General features: G+C 40.5%; 1 protein-coding gene across 1 annotated transcript in view; it reads right to left on the reverse strand.

Moving 5' to 3' along the window:
- Nucleotides 1-21702, reverse strand: part of LOC121315927 (1-phosphatidylinositol 4,5-bisphosphate phosphodiesterase beta-4-like) — an 84362-nt gene that overhangs the window by 16052 nt on the left and 46608 nt on the right. The window contains exons 25-30 of the mRNA XM_041250542.1: nt 12713-12801; nt 11560-11710; nt 9507-9559; nt 8004-8069; nt 4124-4239; nt 3925-4000 (exon numbers count right to left, since the gene is read on the reverse strand). Of these exons, the coding sequence (XP_041106476.1) occupies nt 3925-4000; nt 4124-4239; nt 8004-8069; nt 9507-9559; nt 11560-11710; nt 12713-12801 (551 nt within the window). The remainder of the gene's footprint in view (nt 1-3924; nt 4001-4123; nt 4240-8003; nt 8070-9506; nt 9560-11559; nt 11711-12712; nt 12802-21702) is intronic.

Raw genomic sequence — 21702 nt, forward strand, 5'->3', positions numbered from 1 at the left:
TACACTGAGTAACCTTCGCATCTAAACACCAGAAGTCAAATTAAGGTGTGTGGCTAACTACCCCAGGACTTAAAGCGGAACACAACGAACAGCCCTTAACACTCTGGTCCCAAAACCATGGTTCGGCTGATCAACGACATTGAGTTGGTAGAATCTGGTCAAAGTATGATGCACGGCCCATACTGCAGCGTTGCAATTGCCTGATACAGATGTGCCCTGGAATAATGCCAAAGAGACTGCAAGGCCTTCTCTGGTGGGGGCAGGCTGGCTAGATCATAGCAATCCTGACTGTGTCTACAATCCACCTCGACAGCCACTGTTTAGACAGGGCTTGTCCATGGAACAGACCCGAAGCGAACAAACAATTGCTCGGATTGCCACCAACTCTGGGTGTGGGCAACGTAATACCCCAGTGCTCTAACGGGACAGAGCATATGGAGCTTTCTCACCCTGTCAAACTGGAAAGGAGGTGGATGGAAGACCTTTAATTCCACTGACTGGTTCATATGGAAAGCAGAAATTGCTTGCAATTCACCTACCTGCTTGGCGGAGGTAATAGCAAGCAGGAAATAAGTCTTTAAACACAGGAATTTCAGCTCTGCTGAATGTAGGGGCTGGAATGGCGGTCTAGTAAGTGCGTTAAGCACTACATTGAGCCACCACTGAGTAACAAGGTCCTAACATTCTTCAAAAACTGTCAGAGAGAGAGAGAGAGAGAGAGAGAGAGAGAGAGACTCCGCTACCCAGTTCCTCACCCCTGGCAGATGAACGGCTGCCACCGCCCATAGCAAAATCTTCCGGGAAACACGATTGAGACCAAGAGACCTGACGCTACCCTGGTGGTTGATGTAAGTCACCACTGTGGTATTGTCCGTAGAGATCAACAAGTGTCTCCCTTGTATCTCCTGGGAAAAGTGCTGCAGGGCCAAATGAACTGACGCAGCTCCAAAACATTTATGTGGAGACACTCCCATGGGGTTTCCCACAAGCCTGCTACAGGTCCTGCTCCTACCCCTAGAGGGTAGCTTCCTAGCTCCCGGTAGTTCCTTGAACAGTGGGCCAGCCTGTTTTCCAACAACTCCGGTCTTTAATTGCTCCCTTTGCATGTTCCCTTCCCAAACAGTAGATGCACCAGCAGAAGCAGCAGAAGGGAGAAACTCAGGCCTGGTGCAAGGCTGAAATAAACAGTTCAGCCGTGCAATGTGTGTACACAAAAAACAGAATAGCAGCACTGATTGGAAGGTTTACAGCAGTTATGCACGTGCACAAGAATGGAGCATTGGTAGCGGTCTTCTTTCCAAACCGAGCCACTGATACCGGTTCTGGTATCAACCAGATGATTGGTACTGACCTCGGTGCCAAGAAAGATGCTGGTTAGCGAACCAGGTCACTGGTACCGGCTCTGGTACCATGAAAAGTGTTGTGCAGGTGAAGACCTGAAAGAGCCACTGGCAACTGCAAGCATGCACTGTTAAACAGACAGGGGCTGCAGATCACCTGCTAACTAGAATAATGTAGTAGCCTTTGTTGGCAGTGATGCTAAAGCAGGCAAAGCAACAGCAAAAGACACTGAATAAATTCTGGTCAAAATGGCTCCTGCCAAATCAACAGCACAATGTAGCTCAAAAGCCCTTAACAATGGCAGTGTCTCTGTGGTGCGAAAAGCTAGCTGGAAAAAACAGATAGCGCAGGATACCGTCTGTGTACAGAGGCAAACCTAGTATAGGGAAACAGCCTGTGTGCACTCTGGATTTCTGAAAGAAAAACAGAAAATAATTAAAACTCACTATTGTCCACTGTATTTATTTTGTTGATGTTAAAATGTATAAAGCTGTTTTAAAACTGCGTAAGTGCTATGTAAAAAAAATGAGGACAAGATTTGTAGATGCTCAACAGTATAGAAATGTTGGTAATAGCCTACTTATTTTAGCAAATCTTTATTTTTAAAATATTCTGGCCCAGATTTATGAAAGGATTGCACATGTTTTATTCTTGGATGGGATTTATAAAACACGCAATGGTACACACATGCAATTAAAACATGATTTGTGGAGGCAATGTCTCTGTGTGCTTTAGCCCTTGATGCATATGTAATTCTGTATATGCATATGTAATTCTGGGGCGTTTCTGAACAAAACTGCTAAAATTGAGAGAGGATTTTGCAAATAAAGTCTATTAAATATTGGTCCTTTGTTTTTGCGCGATTATTTTAAGAACTCTGAAAAGCAGGCGTTAATTTGCCGCAGAGAGACAGTAGGCTATATAAAAGGCAAAGTGATGTAGGAGACTTGACTGCAGCAAGGAGGAGACATTGTTTTTAAGGACAAAGAAACATTTAATAACATTTTGCAAAGAGCTCATTTTTTACCCTTTCTGATCAAGTCAGTTTGTAAATTACGGTTTATAATACAGGGACCGTATTGTTTTGCAAACTCCAATTTTCGATACATGTTTTATAGCTTACATGACCAAAAGTAGGAAGTCTACAAAGAGAAAATATAGAATCCATGTAAAAAAAGGTTCTTAGAAGCACCTAAAAAGGTATCCCCATAATGGCAAGGCAAGGTTCTAATGAGAGCCTTTACTTCTTAGAGTGTAGGCAAAAGAGCGGTGGAGGAGATTAAGAAAAGATGGAACAATATTCTGAGATGCACAAAAGAAAAAGTCTCATCTACGATAAGGGCTCATCCTCCACCTTTATTTTAGTAATGCCTACAGAATGTATTTTTTGTAATATGACATTCTGATACTTAACAATACTGGCTCAGGCAGTATTATTAAATTCGAGTTGGAATTAAAATGAAAAAAAAGGACAGAGGGACAGATGAGGCAGTTAAGTTTGTAGCTACAGCCATTACAGTTTTTCGACCATATATACCATTCAGATAGGCTTTAAAATCATACATAGAGTAAGACAACATAAGACATAGGAGAGTTGTAACTGCATAAGACTAAGATATAAGTTGTAGTTAAAATAAAGACTGTTCGTATGCAGCTGTATGGAGTTATTGTTGCTGAACACATTGCTTTACAACTATGATGAACATATTGCTGTACAACTATCCACTCGTTTGACTGCCCTGGATGTAAGTAAATAAAACTTATTGTTTCTGAAGTTTGAAAAGTCTGTAAGCCTGGAATTATTCTATAAGAAATAAGATGAAATAATATGTGAAGCACAGTAACTGGATGATGTGTCATAATGTATAAGCAACCTAGACTACAAACTCTGAAGTGGTAGATTTGTTTATTAAGAAGCCACCGCACATTCCATATTTTATTAATTTGTCCTGGTGATGGATTTCAAGCTTGTAACACATTTTCATGTGTTACAAGTACTGCTTGTACCAAAATCTCCAATTCCATTTTGGTATATTTCAGTTTTCGCTTCTGAGCATCCTCATCACCATGGCTAGTACCAGGCTGAGGTCTTTATGTGCCATTCATTTTCTTTTGGAATGTGTAGCCTACACACGCAGGGTTGACCCAAACTCACTATTTATTGTGAGAGGTGTGTAATTCTCCTCCGCTAATTGCGGTGAGGGGTATTTAAATTGGTTGATTGCGGAATCGACTGCTTTACCTAATTAGTCTTATAAAACAGGTCGTTATTTTGTCGATGAGTGCGGCCGTACTGAACACGCACATTACATGGCTTTTTGTGGTCGGCTTTTCCTTTATAAATTTGTGCCTGTGTTTTGGTAAAGAAGAATTAAAAAAGAATTGAGGATGGATTTGTAAAAATTCAACAATATACAATTTTTCTTTTGTTTAACTTAGCGTAGAGCCCTGCATTTTCCGTTTTACCCAAGTGGAGAAGAATGTGTAAATATGTAAATAGGAAGAGGTAATTAAAAAACAAACAAACAAAAAAAAAAAAAAAAAAAAAAAAAAAAAAAACACCTATATCACAAATGTGGTTACCTTTATTTTGTGCTCTGATGATAATGCTTGGAGTTTAATTTCAGTTTCTTTCTTCATTTCAAGACAGCTGTTTTCTCTAAAATGAAAATAAACTAAAAGCTTAGACAGTGTTTCAGTAGTTCAAAAAATACTGCACATTAATCGCCTAACAGAAGTAAATACATTTGATATATTAATATACAAAAAAAAAAAAAAATACCCTTTTTTCTTGATAGCTTTATCCAGAAGCTTTTCGTAAGACAGCTTTTCTTTATCATGCTGTGCCACTATTTTGTCAACATGTGTACAATGTGACTTCTGCATGGCACAGTGATCCTGAAATAAAAATGTACACAAACTGTTATTTGAACCTAGACACAAATTAATGTTAATGGTTAATATTTATCAAGTGTTCAATATTCCCTAAACTGATTTTTTATTTACATTTCTGAAAATTTAGCAACCTGCATGGCTTCTAGGAAACCTATACATAGCCACATCCTTTCACTGTGCCCTTGCTGTTAGAGAGCTTTTGCTTGTGTCCAAGCAGATGTTCCCTAGCAAATAATGACGATCCTTTTTGGTACTGGTTTACTGGTAATATCTTGTCTCTGTAGCTTATTGCTTTCTGCAGCTAATCGGCCAAAATAAGGGAGATAATATATTTTAAAAAGTGAACCAAAGATGCAGATAATTAATTGGATTCCACTATGAAGTACCAAAACTACTGTATTAAATATATCTTCAAGGAACCAATTACTGAATTATTGGTGTTTTTTTTTTCTTCTCTATTTTCCTTTATGTTTAAATAACAGACCGTCAAATACACTATACTACACCCGACATCTCTCAAGATCTTTCTAAAACCAATGTAGCATTAATGGGTCTCATTTTGTATTTGGCATTAGTTCTGTCCTTGCAAGTTTTAAAACACAATGGCAACTTTAAATGATAATTGCACTGATTATGTTATGTTACAACATTGAACTTTTACACGTATCCCAGCAGTTTCCACATTTCTTGGAACATTTTAATCTTTTATTTTTCTCACTTGCTTGACCAAGTAAACCATGCACAGCATTTTGAATAGTAACTGGCCTTCTTGTTACAATGCAGAGCACATCTCTATATATTTCCTTGCTTTCCTCAATCAGCACTTAAAACCCAAGTACTGTTGAATGTGTGCAGAATACGTTAAGAGCTGAGAAAAAAAATAGCAAGTAAAATATATAAAATATCCTGGCTTGATATACTATGTGACGTAAACTATTGAGCATTTGTATAACAATGAAGATGATTCTCTACAGTGTACGATATATATGGAAATATCTACTTTTGATTCATCCCGTCAAATACGTATAAAAAAATCCAAATTTTCTACAAAATGCAGTAGAAAATAGATATATATTTTAAAAAATGGGGGTATGCAAGCTAACTTCAGAAATGTATGTGATAGTATGTATGTAGGTCTATGCAACAACTATAGCAAACGACCTTAAAAACCTCATATTGATGTTTTACGTGTAGCATGTCTTTAAGCTGCCAACGATTGTTAACAGGTGAGTGGTTTCATAAGATTACACATTAAGCTGGGAAGATAATGAGATGCAAATGAACTTGCCAATGCACTTTCCCTGAAGGAGTAGCATATGGCTGGTTTCAAGAAGTACATTACCACACTGACATTCAAGTCTAGTTCCTGCTGCCCACCTTATTCCACACAGAAACAAAAAGTGACATTTTAACGATGAAAGTGAATGCAATAAGAGATCTGAGCTCTCAAGGGGATCAAAGAAAAACAACTCCCTTCTGCATCAGACAGACGTCAGTTTCTACAGGAAATACATGTACTGGCTTTATCGTCATCATAAGAGCAACTACAAAGAGTGAAAGTAATGACGCACTAATATGAGCACTTACTAACAGCTTAATAAATATCCATTTGGTCTAATTAATAAGGCTACATTTGCTCCTGTGAAATTGTGTCATATTTTATAGGGAAAGAAAATGATGTTACTATTATGTTAGTATTATTCCAATTGCATGCCATCTTTGTTGTCTTACGATTTTCACTCAGTACACTTTAAAATGCTCAGCACAAAGCTAAGAACACTTAATAAGAAATAGAAAAAGAACCAGATTTAAAGTCACAGGGGCAAAATTCATATTTACTAGTAGTTTCTTTATGGTAGTGAGATCACTAGTTCAATTCATTCAGTAAACAGTCCAGTCTTGTTATATTACCACATATACATAACCCACAGTGTTTGGTTGCATATAAATTAATATAATATATTCCACTGCATAACAGTACTTACCTGAATGAAATATGACTTTCTTTACTAAAACATGTCTTCTCTTTAAGTTTAGCTGGTATAGCAGACTGTATCCATTAATATGCTTCCCTGAAACACTCTGCCCCTAGTGGGAGTAAGAAATACCACATTTGTTCTCTGCGGTACTTCTTGCATCCAGCATGGGCAGAGTGCTGCAAGGTGACAGTCGACATATCAGGTTTAAGAAAGCTTAATTTGCATTTCTTGATTTCACGTAGTCTTGCTCTTCCTAGGTCATTTCACCTGGAAGTAGAGTTTGAATGACATTCCTTGATTCCAAAGTCCTTGCTGAGGTGAAATAACTTAGGCAGTCCAAGTGTAAAATACTACCTTGAAATAAGGCATGCCAACTGAGAACTGTCTTTAACCTAGTAAGTACAGAACATAGACGAGTCGACTTTCAAAGATTTTGCTCTGCTCCTATTATGCTCCTCACTTGCTCTCTTGCAAAAATTAACTATTTTCAATTGATCCCTGACTGGTTTTGCTCCGGACGCACCCTTTTATATTCTCTTTGCTCTGCCAAACAGGAACAAACAGCAATATTAATGAAAATAGTCGTGAAAAGCAGTTCAACGAATTAATCTTTGGACCCTTTGTGTAACTCCATAACTAAAAAAACACTCAGTAGGGGCTTCCGAGTGGCGCATCCGGTAAAGGCACTCCGCATGGAGTGCAGGATGCACCCTATAGCCTGGAGGTCGCCGGTTCCAGTTTAAAATTAAAATTTACGTTAACACAACCATATTTTTAGTCGCATATGCGACCAAATTAGTTACACTGCAGATCCCTAACTGTATAGTTACAGTATGTTGCTTTGTTTCCAATTTAATTCCTGAGAATAGTCGCTGCAGTTATTATTACTGAGGTGTACTTGCTCCTCGCTGTGTATTATTGTTTTCTGTAAAACATTCATATCCTGTCAGCTAAGAAAAGGCTTAATGCAAAAGCTAGTTTTAATGTTGTCTTTATTACTTCAGCCGGAGACCCTCACTTACAACTGTATTGTTAATATTTTCTACATTTTCTTTAAATTCTCAAATTAATAAATCGAAACTCGGGTAGTAAAAATAGACCCGGGTGGTGCTGGGTAATTTAAACCGGGCTTTTGGATTTAAAAAAAAAAAAAAAAAAAAAAAACACATTTGCTATCTTTCAAAAGAACATATGACAACTATATATTAAATGGAGGTCCACAACAGGTAAGATTTATTAATTTGTCTTATTAAGTATTAAAGGATAAAAAATTATAAATGCTGACCCTAATTTAATCAGCTGTGACATACACCTAGATTAATATAAAAAAACTGGGACACCTGTGGTTTACATGACTCACAATAAAAGAAAAACAGCTGTGGATGCCTGTAATAGACCATAATCCTTTTGATCAGGACAATCAGTATCAGTATAATTACTACTTTACTCTATGAATTACAATTCACTGGCCAGTGCACTCTCTAACCTGCCTACTTTGAGCTGCATATATAAGCACTAATTGTCTTGTCTGTTTAATACTTAGTTTGCCTACTGCATAGAAATTCTAATTCTGACAGTTATTAAACAGTTGCTAAGCAACAATGTTTTTATTGGCACAAGGTTTCATTTCTGTCAAATAATCAGCCATTTCCTTTCCAACTGAAACAATACTTCATAAAACTCATTCCTGAATCACAAAGCAGTGTTACACCTCAAATAAGCTGATTTTAATGCAACCTGAATTAAGTTATTAGACAAGCAGATTGGGCCAAATAGCATATGTCATACCTTTGCATGTTTTTTCTTTAAGACATTTAGATCTTTTTGCTGTTTCTTCATCAGCTTAATATAGGTCTGTAAAAACAAAAGACAAGTGCTGCTATGTAAATTGTTTCAAAGCATACTGTACCAACACCAAGCATAATGCTACTGAAGATTTCTTCAGGCTTCCAGGATACACTGGTCGTGAGCAGGTGAAACTTCATGGTTCCTTAGTGGGGGTGGACAAGTGTTTATTTAGAGCTCGTCATAACATAAATACAATAAAAGATAAGAATAAGGTCAAGGCCATTTAGCCCATCAAAGTGTCCCAGGGCACATCACCTACTCAACCCTAAAAGGTTGGTCTTCTCCCTGGGCAGGGTTGAGGAAGTGTGGGAAAGCGTACATTGCTGCTGCCTGTGCTGCATTTAATGTGTGAAGAACTCAGTCTCAATTCAATTACTGCACATTTCACCAGCACAGGAACAGGGAGGGAATGGATGAACCAACAAAGAAAACAGAGTACAGAGAAAATGTACTATTTTGAATTGATCCCAGCCTGTTTTTGCTATGGAGCACAGTCAGATATTAATGCATTCATACCTATGGTAATAAAGGACGCATCCTTGTACATTCTCTTTGCAGGGGTTTTGTGTTTATTTTTGTAAATAGCATTGTAAATCATTTTGTGTAAATAATTATTGGAGAACCAGACCCTCTTCTCGGGACATCCTACCTGATGTGTGTGGTTGCAGGAAAAAGCAGCAAGTGATTGGGCAGCTAAAGGAGGGTCTTGCACTATAAAATGGTCCATCTGATACACCTCGGGCTGCTGCAAGGCCACAGGACTCAGACAGTCTGCGCTACTTAGTAATATTTAAAAGCTAAACTCCGATTACCCTGTGTCTACCCGGGATCAGAGTTCAAGAGGAAAGAAGCCAAAACCACAGACGGCCGTGTGTATATCCTGGGTCAGGGTTTGGTTAACTTGTGTAGGAACAGAGATCAGATTTGGGATTTTACATCCCGAAAGTATAGGAGCATGGTATGTAAGCAGGAACTTCTGTATACTGGAGTAGTGGTCACATCTTGTTTGTAATTTTTCTTTCATACAGTGTTTTATGCTGCCTTTTGTATGCTTCAGCGTACGTTCTCCGTGAGCTGCCCTAGCGTCATGTGATTTGTTTGTATTTGTAAAAAGAAAATCCTGTGTGCCTGGGATGTATGTCAACAGCAACCTTCTTGTCTCTCTGAATCTCTCAGATTCTCACCCACCCTTCCCCCATTACAGGAAAAACACAATATGAAGTAGAAAATACGAAGAGGAGGATGAACATAAATTGCTGTCATGCATGTCAGAGGAATGGTTGATGAAAATAATGCATTTAATGTGAAAACATTTTTAGCCCCGGGTGTTTTGATCTCAAGCTTATTATCTACAATATACAAAGTGACTAGAAATCAGTCAGTAGTAAAACTTGCAGAACAATCAGTTTTTAAACCTGATTAATTGCAAACTGCTGAATTTACCTTCATCTGTTTCAAGTCATCAATATTCACCTGAGGCACAAGTGCTGCTGTGTCTAGAAATAAAGCACAGAAGTAAACGTTACAGTCGATTAGTTTTTATTTTTCCACTATTAAGAGTAACTCCAACTATCTAGATGCTGACAATGCAAATGCAGTCTAGGATAGAGAGAACAGTACTCAATTTGTATGTGGTACTGGGGTATGAATTGAGAACCTTGTGATGCAAGGACAAGTACTTTTATTGTTTGATTTAATATACTTGTTAGCTTAACAGATTGTATTATTCACCCTATTCTATTACATGCCCATACTTAGAAAATGAAAGGTGATGTAAATGCAATGCATTAAATATGATCTAAGTTTAAGCATCATTACTTTTGCAAACTTTATCATACAGTGGTTTGCGAAAGTATTCACCCCCCTTGGCATTTTTCCTATTTTGTTGCCTTACAACCTGGAATTAAAATTGATTTTTATTTGGATTTCATGTAATGGACATACACAAAATAGTCCAAATTGGTGAAGTGAAATGAAAAAAATAACTTTTTAAAAAAAATTCTAAAAAATAAATAATGGAAAAGTGGTGCGTGCATATGTATTCACCCCCTTTGCTATTAAGCCTCTAAATAAGATCTGGTGCAACCAATTACCTTCAGAAGTCACATAATTAGTTAAATAAAGTCCACCTGTGTGCAATCTAAGTGTCACATGATCTCAGTATATATACACCTGTTCTGAAAGGCCCCAGAGTCTGCAACACCACTAAGCAAGGGGCACCACCAAGCAAGCGGCACCATGAAGACCAAGGAGCTCTCCAAACAGGTCAGGGACAAAGTTGTGGAGAAGTACAGATCAGGGCTGGGTTATAAAAAAATATTCGAAACTTTGAACATCCCACAGAGCACCATTAAAGCCATTATTAAAAAATGGAAAGAATATGGCACCACAACAAACCTGGCAAGAGAGGGCCGCCCACAAAAACTCACAGACCAGGCAAGGAAGGCATTAATCAGAGAGGCAACAAAGAGACCAAAGATAACCCTGAAGGAGCTGCAAAGCTCCACAGCGGAGATTGGAGTATCTGTCCAAAGGACCACTTAAAGCCGTACACTCCACAGAGCTGGGGTTTACGGAAGAGTTGCCAGAACAAAGCCATTCCTTAAAGAAAGAAATAAGCAAACACGTTTGGTGTTCACCAAAAGGCATGTGGGAGACTCCCCAAACATATGGAAGAAGGTACTGTGGTCAGATGAGACTAAAATTGAGCTTTTTGGCCATCAAGGAAAACGCTATGTCTGGCGCAAACCCAGCACCTCTCATCACCCCAAGAACACCATCCCCACAGTGAAGCATGGTGGTGGCAGCATCATGCTGTGGGGATGTTTTTCATCAACAGGGACTGGGAAACTGGTCAGAATTGAAGGAATGATGGATGGAGCTAAATACAGGGAAATTCTTGAGGGAAACCTGTTTCAGTCTTCCAGAGATTTGAGACTAGGACGGAGGTTCACCTTCCAGCAGGACAATGACCCTAAGCATACTGCTAAAGCAATACTCGAGTGGTTTAAGGGGAAACATTTAAATGTCTTGGAATGGCCTAGTCAAAGCCCAGACCTCAATCCAATTGAGAATATGTGGTATGACTTAAAGATTGCTGTACACCAGCAGAACCCATCCAACTTGAAGGAGCTGGAGCAGTTTTGCCTTGAAGAATGGGCAAAAATCCCAGTGGCTAGATGTGCCAAGCTTATAGATACATACCCCAAGAGACTTGTAGCTGTAATTGCTGCAAAAGGTGGCTCCAAAGTATTGACTTTGGGGGGGTGAATAGTTATGCACGCTCAAGTTTTCTGTTTTTTTGTCTTATTTCTTGTTTGTTTCACAATAAGAAATATTTTGCATCTTCAAAGTGGTAGGCATATTGTGTAAATCAAATGATACAAACCTCCAAAAAATCAATTTTAATTCCAGGTTGTAAGGCAACAAAATAGGAAAAATGCCAAGAGGGTGAATACTTTCGCAAGCCACTGTATAATGTTACTGCATCACTTACCTTTCTTGGAATCGTTACCAATTCCCTGGCCAGATGTTGAATTTTGTCTCAACTCAGAGCTGCTCTGGGGTGTCACACTTGCTTTGACTTGGTTAACTTTCCCTTTTTTGTCATTCTTAGAGCTGTCATTTGGCACATCTGCAATATCACTCTACAAAAGCAACAAAAAAAAAATCCTATATTAGGTCAACATAGTGGCATTATTTAAAGCTATTTAATGTTTTAACTGTTGATTTTTTCCATTCTTTTTAAGGTGTTACATTTACAGTTATGTTAAAATAATAAAAATAATGAAACGTTTAGAATTAAATGCACATTACCATTAAAACCCAGAATAAAGGAATAAAGTTATTACTGATAACTACTATTATTTTGGTTTAAAAAAAAAAAAAAGAAAAAAAAATTCCCCAAAGATTCTATGATCTTTACCCAATACATACTAGATATATTGAAACAGACATGAGGCATATTGCACACAATAATGTATATCAAACTACCATAATGACCACAGCCAGTGCAGAAGGTCTTTATCTACAGGGTAGTGTGTGGACTTGGTGGGAATGTAAAACAAAACAAAAAACGCAATTCTACTCATTCTTTAATGAAAATGGTAATTAAGAATCTCACAATATATTAAATGACAGACAAATAAGAACAGTATAGACAAAACAGGGTTAAAAGGACAATCCCATTAAAATGAAACTAATAACAAAAAAGGAAGCTGAAATGTTTCCATTATTCCCCTGCAGCCAAATACATCAACCTGCTGCTGTGCACACTGGATGCTCCACTGCTCCACTGTGCATACATGAGTTTGCAAGGCCTTGCTAATGAGATGGAACTGGCCCGGGAAAATTGATACCAGGTCCACAATACATCACAATCATTTCTTAATGTTGTGTCCCACAGTCTGATGGGATAGTAGGATTTGTATGTTTTTAAATGGTTTGTTTGTTCTTTTTAAACGTCAACAATCTATGCAAAATAACTTGTCAAGGTCTTATAAACTTTACTCTTGTTAAAGACCTTAGCTGACTCAGTATTTGGTATGAAAATGGTGTTACACCAGCACCAAACATGGGCACACATATGTTTGCAAGCACAGCTTTAATGAATTAGGCCCTGTATAACAGCAGCTCTAAATTTTACTTACAGTTTCAATACCCATAGCCCTCATTTGGTCAGCCCTCTTTTCCGTGATAGATAAAAACTTCTTTGGATCAGACAGAGCATCAACAATAGCTAAAAAAAAAACAATAATGAATAAGTAAATAAAAAATTATTATAATTTAAAAAAAATACATTTAACAAATCTATTATGAGGTGTTTCCAGAAATTGGACTGACAGCAGTACATCTCAATAATTTATTCAGAAGTCTAAAATAATTGGTTTAAAATATGACCTCAAGGCAAACAGTACAACACAATATAATACACTTCATTTGCGTACAAATGCAACATTTTTCATATACAGCAGAAAAGGCATAGCCTGTAAAAGGAAGAGATGAAGTATTTTTGACATTCAAAGTAGGTTAGACAAGAAGCTATAAATGAAGAACAGTTTTCAGCCTGTAGGAAACAGATACATGGATTTTATCCCAATGTTGTTTACAATAGTGTTATGAATATGATGCCAGTTAATGGTGCATGAAGCTTTTTTTATGATGTTTTTAAGGCTTTATATTTTGAAGTTATTTGAAATAAAAAATAAAAATCATACCAATATTGCTTTTTAGCTAAATCTGTCTATATTATCTCAGTGTGAGGGCCTTGTTTATTACAGTAAAAAAAACACACACACTACAAAGTAAATAATATATTAAGAGACTATCATGAATACTCAAATAAATGAATGTGGTATAGGGTTAGAAGGTACTTTATCAGCCCCTTAACATTCCCAAGCATAACATTAAACAAAATGAGGTCTCTCAAAATTAAAAGTTTCATATACAAAAAAAACAAACAACTGAAATTAGAATCTCTGCTCACTTTATTGCAAGTAAATTCAAATGTTAATGTTCATAAATGTATAATCCCAAAACCAAAGTATCACCTGGTGTACCTTTTAAGTCAGGCATCTAACTCATATCCAATAAATCCAACTGGTCGTTCATTCAGACTAAGGGTTTGTAACAACATATGTTGCTTCAGAAATATCCTTAAACCCGATGTCAGGAATTTAAAAACCAACATATTCAGATTTATAGAAGGCCTTTATTATGTAACTTTATTTTTATTATGGAAAAACCTCAGCAAACATACTTTATAGAGATATGCAAATAACAGCTTCAATCATTTAAGATAGTAGACGTTTCCATTTTAGGTTTGACATGGAAGACTTACAAATCGTATGTTAAAACCTGGTAGCACACTTTCTCTGAAGTTATCTATTTTACTTTTATTATAATATATAGTGTCTATAGGAAGTATTCACCCCCCTTGGACGTTTTCACAGTTTGTTGTGTTACAACTTGAAATCTTGACGCATTTAAACAGGATTTTTTTTCCTTTGATTTACACAACTGTGGCAGAGCAAAGCTCTGCCCTTTTAAATTGGCAGGGATGGGGTTAACTTCCCCTGCCTGCCTGGGTATTAATGTCAGCCCAGTGGAATTTGGGAGAAGGGAGCTCAGGAAGCATTGGTGTTTTGTTTGTTTTTTTTTGAATTTTGATCCAGTGAAGGCATTGCCAGCCTGGAAACAGTTATTTTTGTGAGTCTCATTTTCTTTTTATTTGTGTTTGAGCAATCTGTTATTTGCACTTTGTTTTTGTGTTAAAATAAAAATCTTTTTGAACTGCAGTTGTCTCCAGCCTCTATCCACTCGCCAGACTGCCACATTTGGTGCTCGCAGTGGGATCGCGCAGACGGCGTTCATCATCTCGTGAGGGTTGTGAATTAGTTTTGAGTATTGTGATCTATCTACACAGTTAAGACACAAAAAGACCAACAGAAGCGCAGAATCTTGGCCAATACTCGAGTTTGGCTCGAGGACGTCTCTTGCCTGTGGATTCAATTGCTTATCTACTGATAAATCCCTACTTCGGGGGGGTGGACCTAACCAGACAAGTCGTCACCTCGATCGCGTGGCAGCTCCAGTTCTCGTCATAAAGTATTGCTTTAAGTTTGGGATAATTTTTTTTTTTTTTTTTTTGCACTCCTAAATAATGGCTCAGGTGCAACTAATTGCCTTCAGAATTCACACAAAAAGTTAAGCTGCTGGAGTCCACTGGAGGACCCGGCCAGCCTCTTCACATTTGGTTTCAGTGTGGGAAGGATACCAGCCTGTCGGTCTGCCCAAGTGCCACCGGCACTGGTGTGGCCGGTGTGAGGAGGACGGCCACAACTGGGCAGGATGCCCTACAACCAGGCCCAGGAAGAGGTACGTGTTCACGGGCATCAGAAGCCACCCCACTACCACCAGCACCACCACTTTCAAAAGATCTGGGACTGGTTGAACTCCCTGAGGCAGACCTTGTCCACGGAAAGGCACACTGTGGATCGAGATGGGGAGAGGTGGGAACAGTGGGAGGAACAGCACCACCCAGCCTTTTCCCAGAAGTTGCCCTCATGGTTGTTAATACCTGGCAGTAGACATTGGAGATCCACCAGTCACTCCAATGGCAGATCATTCCCGATTGGGTGAGCCTTCCCGGGAGCCAGAGAGGGGTGAGGTGCCCCAGAAGGTCCCAGAGCCAGAGAGGGAGGAGGATCTGCCACACTCCCAGAGCCATAGCGGGAGAGAGGAGCCGTCGCTCCCAGAGAGGGAGGAGGATCTGCCGTCGCTCCCAGAGCAGAGAGGGGGAGGAGCTGCCGTCACTCCCAGAGCCAGAGAGGGAGGAGGATCTGCCGTCGCTCCCTCCAGAGAGGGAGGAGGAGCTCCCAGAGCCAGAGAGGGATGAGGAGCCAAGGGCAGAGAGGGAAGAGGAGCCGCCGTCGGTGTGAGAGCCAGAAGCCATCTGCTGTCGCTTCCCCAGGAGGATCTGCTGTCGCTCCCAGAGCCAGAGGGGGAGGAGGATCTGCTGTCGCTCCCAGAGAGAGAGGGGGAGGGGGATCTGCTGTCGCTCCCAGAGCCAGAGAGGGAGGGGGATCTTGCCGTCGCTCCCAGAGCCAGAGGGGGGGGGGGGTCTGCTGGCTGAGATGGGAGGGAAAGCTGCCGTCGCTCCCAGAGCCAGAGAGGGAGGAGGCTGCCGTCACTCCCAGAGCCAGAGAGGGAGGAGCCTCCGATCTGCCTCCCGCCGCCGTCCGCCACCAGAGGGAGCCAGGACGCCGCCTGCCGCCTCCTCCACCTCCGCCACCAAGGAGCCGGCCGCCTCCGCCACCACGAGGAGCCGGTCCCGCCTGCCGCCTCCGCAAGAAGCCGGTTCGCCGCCTCCGCCACCAGAGGGAGCCGGGCCGCCGTCGCCGCCTCCGCCATTTCTGAAAAAAAGCGCCATGTAAAATCCCGCTTGGAATTGGACGTGGCAAAAGACTATGTGGCTCCAATGAAACACAAAATTGAACTATTTGGCCTAAATGGAGGGAGTGTTGGTCCGATTGCGGCCGGTACGTTGTACATGGGGGGAGTGTGGTGGCAAAACGTTATGTCAGTGATGGCGTTAAACCCAACACAGGTTGATTAACACATCAACGCCCAGCCAGGTAACAGGCCTCATCCATTAGCTGAGGAAGCATGGTGGTGTTTGTGATTTTTGATGTTTTGAATCCAGCATCATGCTAAACTTATTTTTGTCCTTGTCAGTTTTTGTAATAAAAATAGTTATTTTTTTGACTGGGCCTCTATCCACGCAGCAGGGAAAAATAGACAGAGATAAATACAGGCAAATTCTTGAGGAAAACCTGCACACTTCAGTCTGCAAAAGACCAATTAAAAATAAAGACTAAAAAAGTCTGGACGATAAGATTCACCCTTTTCAGCAGGACAATGACCTTCCAATTCACACAATAAGCCAAAGTCCATATTTGTGACACTGGAGTGGCTTAAAAACAAGAAAGTGAATGTCCTAGTCATGAAGACCACGAAAGCGTAAGAGTGGTCCAGTCAAAGCACCAGGGGAGGGGTATAAAAAGACTTGAATCCGATTGAGAATCTGTGATCATTAAGAAGTGGAACTACGGAAGATTGCTGTCCACCCAAACTGAGCCCCATCCAATTTCAGAGAAGCCACAGAGCTTGAACAACTTGAAAGACCTACAGCGTTCCATGGCTGAGATGGGAGAAACTGTATTGCAGGTACTCCAGATGTGCAAACCTGGTAGAGACTTACCCCAAAAGACATCACAGCTGTATTTGCTGTCAAAGGTGGTTCTACCAAGAAAAATTGACTCAGGGGGGTGAATACTTAGTCTGGCGTAAACCCAAGACATTTCACCGTTCTGCTTTTTTATTTTTCATTATCACTGTTGCGCATCAGTAAGGGAAAAATAGAGCGAGAATAAAACGGCAAATTCTGAGGAAAAAACTGCTTTAGGTCTCAAAAAGACCGAACCTGGGGCTGAGATTCATCCTTCACAACATGACGCAGCCCAGCCCACAGCGACACGTTTTGCTTAACAACAAGAAAGTGAATGTTCTAGAGTGCCTCTTCAAAGCCCGGACTTGAAGATTGAGAATCTTTGGCAAGACTTGAAGATTGCTGTCCACCAATGTCCCCATCCAAACAATTTTGCCAAGAAGAAAAATATTGCACAATCCAGATGTGTAAACCTGGCTATTAGTACGCTTATCCCAAGATTCACAGCTGTAATTGCTGTCAAAGTTGGTTCTACCAAGTATTGACTCAGGGTGGTGAATACTTATCTAACCAAGTGCATTTCAGGTTTTTTTTTTTTCCATTAACTATTGTTTCACAATAAAATATTGTCTTGCATCTTCCCAGTGTTGTGTACGTTGTCTAAATCAAAAGATAAAAATATATCCTATTTAAAGGCATCAAGATAGGTTGTAACACAACACACTGTGAATATATATAAACTTGAAAGATTACACTTATTTTAAGGTTTGTAACCCCTTAACATTAGACAGAGACACAAGAATTTGAAGTTTTGAATAGCACTTTCATGCCATTTTATTAATTACAAAAGTCAAAGACAAATGAACAAAAACAAAACCCTAACTACACTGCAGGAACCTAATTAACAACCTGGACAGCTAAGCTGTTTACCAATATTTACCAATAACACATAACAACAATACACAAAAGGTTTACACAGTGCCTTTTCATTACTGACAGCCTCTAGCCATACTGACTGCACACTGCCCAGAACAAACATTTTTCCTGGTTTAAATACCTGCCTGCTAATCACAGGCGGTGGCAATCATTTATTATAAGAGCCAGGTGTTCGTTCATAATATAAGAGACAGCAAAGCACCGTAACCCTAACCATAACCCTAACACAGAACTCGTACATGCTGCCCCGAAAGGCAAAGCAGAGGTATTTTCTGTGGCCAGGAACGTGTAAGTCACCCGGCTGGGCGGGCTGGAGAATGTGACGGGTAGTTAGCATCGTCAACTTCCTCTCCTTCAAGAATAAGTTCCGCTTTGGTACCAGAAAATACCTTGAGTAAAAACCCTCCTGTTGACATGGGGGTTCTACAAGGCAAACTGGACGCTTTGTGAATAACTTGCCGGGCACTTCTCACTGCTGCCGAAGGTTGGTTGCGGGGTGGCCCAGGTGGAGCAGCCACGGGGACAGTGCGCACAATGGTCTGTGGATCAGCAGCTCTGGGTCTCCATCGCTGTTGCCCCTGCTGCTAGGTATGAGTGGGTTGTGGAAGCAGCTCTGTGACTCCCTCGCACGGCGAGACAGCTGCAGCATGTCTTCCACGGCTGGCCCAAAGGTGTAGCCAAGGGAGATGGGCACGTTGAGCAGGGACTCTTCCAGTGTCGTGTCTGCGTCCAGGACCCTGGCCTGGGAGAGCCAAAGCTGGCGTCGCACAACCAGAAGGGCTCCCAGGTTATGTCTGATAGCTTGGCCACTGTGCTGAGCTATAAGGAGCAGCTGGTCATTCACCAGCTTCAGCTCATTAATAATATGAGGAGAAGGCTGGGCAGACAGGTCCTGCAGCAGCTGCAATTGGTACACACTTAGCAGACCAGCTGTTGCCCTTGTCACTTAAATGTTCAGCACATGTGCCACAATATCACAGAATGACCTTATAAATTTTAACGTTACAACCACAACTGAGCTGTTTTGAAAATTAAAGCTAATTCCACCACAGTATCGCTAGATATAAAAGATTCATGCAACGTGTTATACTAACTGGTTTGTTCATAAGTATGTATGCTTGAACCTTGCCTTTTCACTACATTTTTAAAGTAAACTAAAAAGTAATAACAGAATAAGGGATATCAATGGTCTGCCCTTGAGTCAATATTTGGTAGAAGCACCTTTGGCAGCAATTACAGCCATGAGTCTATTTGGATAAGTCTCTACCAGCTTTGCACATCTGGACACTGCAATTTTTGCCCATTCTTCTTTGCAAAATTGCTCAAGCTCCATCAAGTTGGATGGGGACCTTTGGTGAACAGCAATTTTCAACTATTTCCACATATTCTCAATTGGACAGGGCCACTCCAGGACATTGACCTTTTGTTTTTAAGCCACTCACTCCAGTGTGGCTTTGGCTGTATGTTTGGGGTCATTGTCCTGCTGGAAGATGAATCTTCTCCCAAGTCCCAAAGCTCTTGCAGACTTCAGCAGGTTTTCCTCCAGGATTTCTCTGTACTTTGCTGCATCCATTTTGCCCTCTATCTTCACAAGCTTTCCAGGACCTGATGCAGAGAAGAATCCACATAGCATGATGCTGCCACCACCATGCTTCACGGTAGGGATGGTGTTCTCAGGATGATGTGCATTGTTAGGCTTGCACCAAACACAGCGCTTAGCATTGAGGCCAAAAAGCTTTATTTTGGTCTCATCAGACCATAGAATCTTCTTCCACACCCGCTTGGTCTTAGAGTCTCCCACATGCCTTCTGGCAAACTCTAGCCGAGATTTGATGTGAGTGTTTTTCAACAATGGCTTTCTTTTTGCCACTCTCCTATAAAGGCCAGTTTTGTTAAGCACCCTGTGCCATATGCACAGTGTCTCCCAGCTCCGCCGAGGAAGACTGTAACTCCTTTAGAGTTGCCATAGGCCTCTCGGTGACCCTTCTTGCCCGGGAACTCAATTTTTGAGGACGGCCTGTTCTAGACAGATTCACAGTTGTGCCATATTCTCTCCATTTCTTAATAATGGACTTTACTGTGCTCTGGGGGATATTCAATGCCTTGGAAATGTCTTATATCTTACCCGATTGGTGCTTTTGAAGAACCTTATTCTGGATTTTCTTTGAATGTTCCTTCATCTTCATGATGTTGTTTTTGTTAGGAATTGTACTAACCAACTGTGGTACCTACCAGAGACAGTTGTATTTAACCTGAAATCATGTCAAACACCTTAATTGCACACATGTGGACTCCATTCAACTAATTATATGACTTATAAAGACAACTGGTTGCACCAGAGCTTATTTAGGTGTGTCATAGCAAAGGGGGTGAATACTTATGCAATCAATTATTTTTTGTTTTATATTTGTAATTAATTTAGAACAATTTGTAGATTTTATTTTTCACTTTGTCATTATGGACTTTTTTTGTCTTTTTTTGTCAAGAAACCCTCCTCCAAAGCTTCCAGCGCTCAAGCTTTCCTTCAATGCCCGGATCGTGGCAGCCATTTCCGCAGTCAAGGCTAACACTAATCGCCATCTAATATGCCCGCTCATCCTCTCAAATACTAAAAGCATTAATACATGGTGAGAGAAGTGGTATGAGACTGGAAATCTGTTTTGATTGTGAGTGAAGGAGTTCCTATTAGGAGAATGACTGGAGTTGTGAAACCTAAATCTCTGAATGTGAGTTCATCTTATCCATTCCATTCCATTCAGACATGATAGTAGCAAACCGCTGATCGATCCCGTATTAACTAACACATAAGATGGTCGGCATCTCATCTCTCTGTGGTACACCTTGCTGCAACACTAGAACCATAGCCGATTCGCTTCAGGAGGAACATCAGCTTCTGCTGCAGCTTCTTCTGCATCTGCCCTCTGTCCTCCTCAAGCATTGCAGTCCCCCCCCCCCCGTCATAGCAACCCAGCCAGCCCCTGCTTCAATTTCAATTCCAACCATCAATATTCCAGAATTCAACCTTGCTTCAGCTTCTCCTCAGTCTGCAACAGCTATTCGCTGCCACGCTCTTTCCCCTCAATTACTCTGTCAAATAACTGAAGATTAAGTTTCGCAGTCTGACTCCTTCAGCAGCTCCAATCCTTCTTCAAGTCCTCCTATGCTACAGTGCACCTCACACTGAAAGGAATTTTCAAGAAACTTCCCCCTTCATCTCCATCCAGACCTGCTTTCCCAATTGATTTCAATTTTGCGCGCAGGATTTTTCAATCCATTTGGTGACCTGGCCATGGAAGCTATGTACCTGTCAGCTTGCTAAGATGTGCAGAACTCACATTATCATCACTATCCAGTTTCTTCTCCAGAAATATCATCAGCAGGCATTGTTTTTTTCCCATCTCTCAAATCTCATTTCCAAAGCAGGTCTCCCTCCTCAATTTTACACCAATCATTCACTTAAATCAGCGCAGCCTCCTCAGCAGCTCACACATACAAATCAAATGTATTAAAATCAAATGGATCAAATCACAACTTTAATCAAAACATAATTAAAGTCTATGGGTTTCTGATACTCAGCAGTTAATTCATATATCCGTTCTTTGCCTTCTGACATTGCAGCAGCACAACAGTCTATCACTAAGATGCTCAGAGGTTTCCCCCTAATACAGGGTTTTTTCCTCTCCGCCAAGTGGCTGGCCTACACATAGCTTTTCCTCATAACCAGTCTTTCCATTTCTATTTGTCCCTTCTTCCTTGTTTTAAGTTACACGTTAGCACATGGTCTTTGTCTTCACAGGTGTGAGTTCTGCGGGGATCCGGTGGTCCTTCTTCTCGGGGGATAGTGAGTCTCACTTCCCCAGTCGGGAGTCGGTAAAATGCATGTTCTTCAAATGGACAGAGGAGACCACCGGTCAAACTATCCTTTCACAGCTCATGTGCTATATCTTACCTCAAGACAAAAAGGCTCTTTCTCTA

This window comes from Polyodon spathula, chromosome 5 (genome assembly GCF_017654505.1).
Source record: "Polyodon spathula isolate WHYD16114869_AA chromosome 5, ASM1765450v1, whole genome shotgun sequence".
NCBI classification, from domain to species: Eukaryota; Metazoa; Chordata; class Actinopteri; order Acipenseriformes; family Polyodontidae; genus Polyodon; species Polyodon spathula.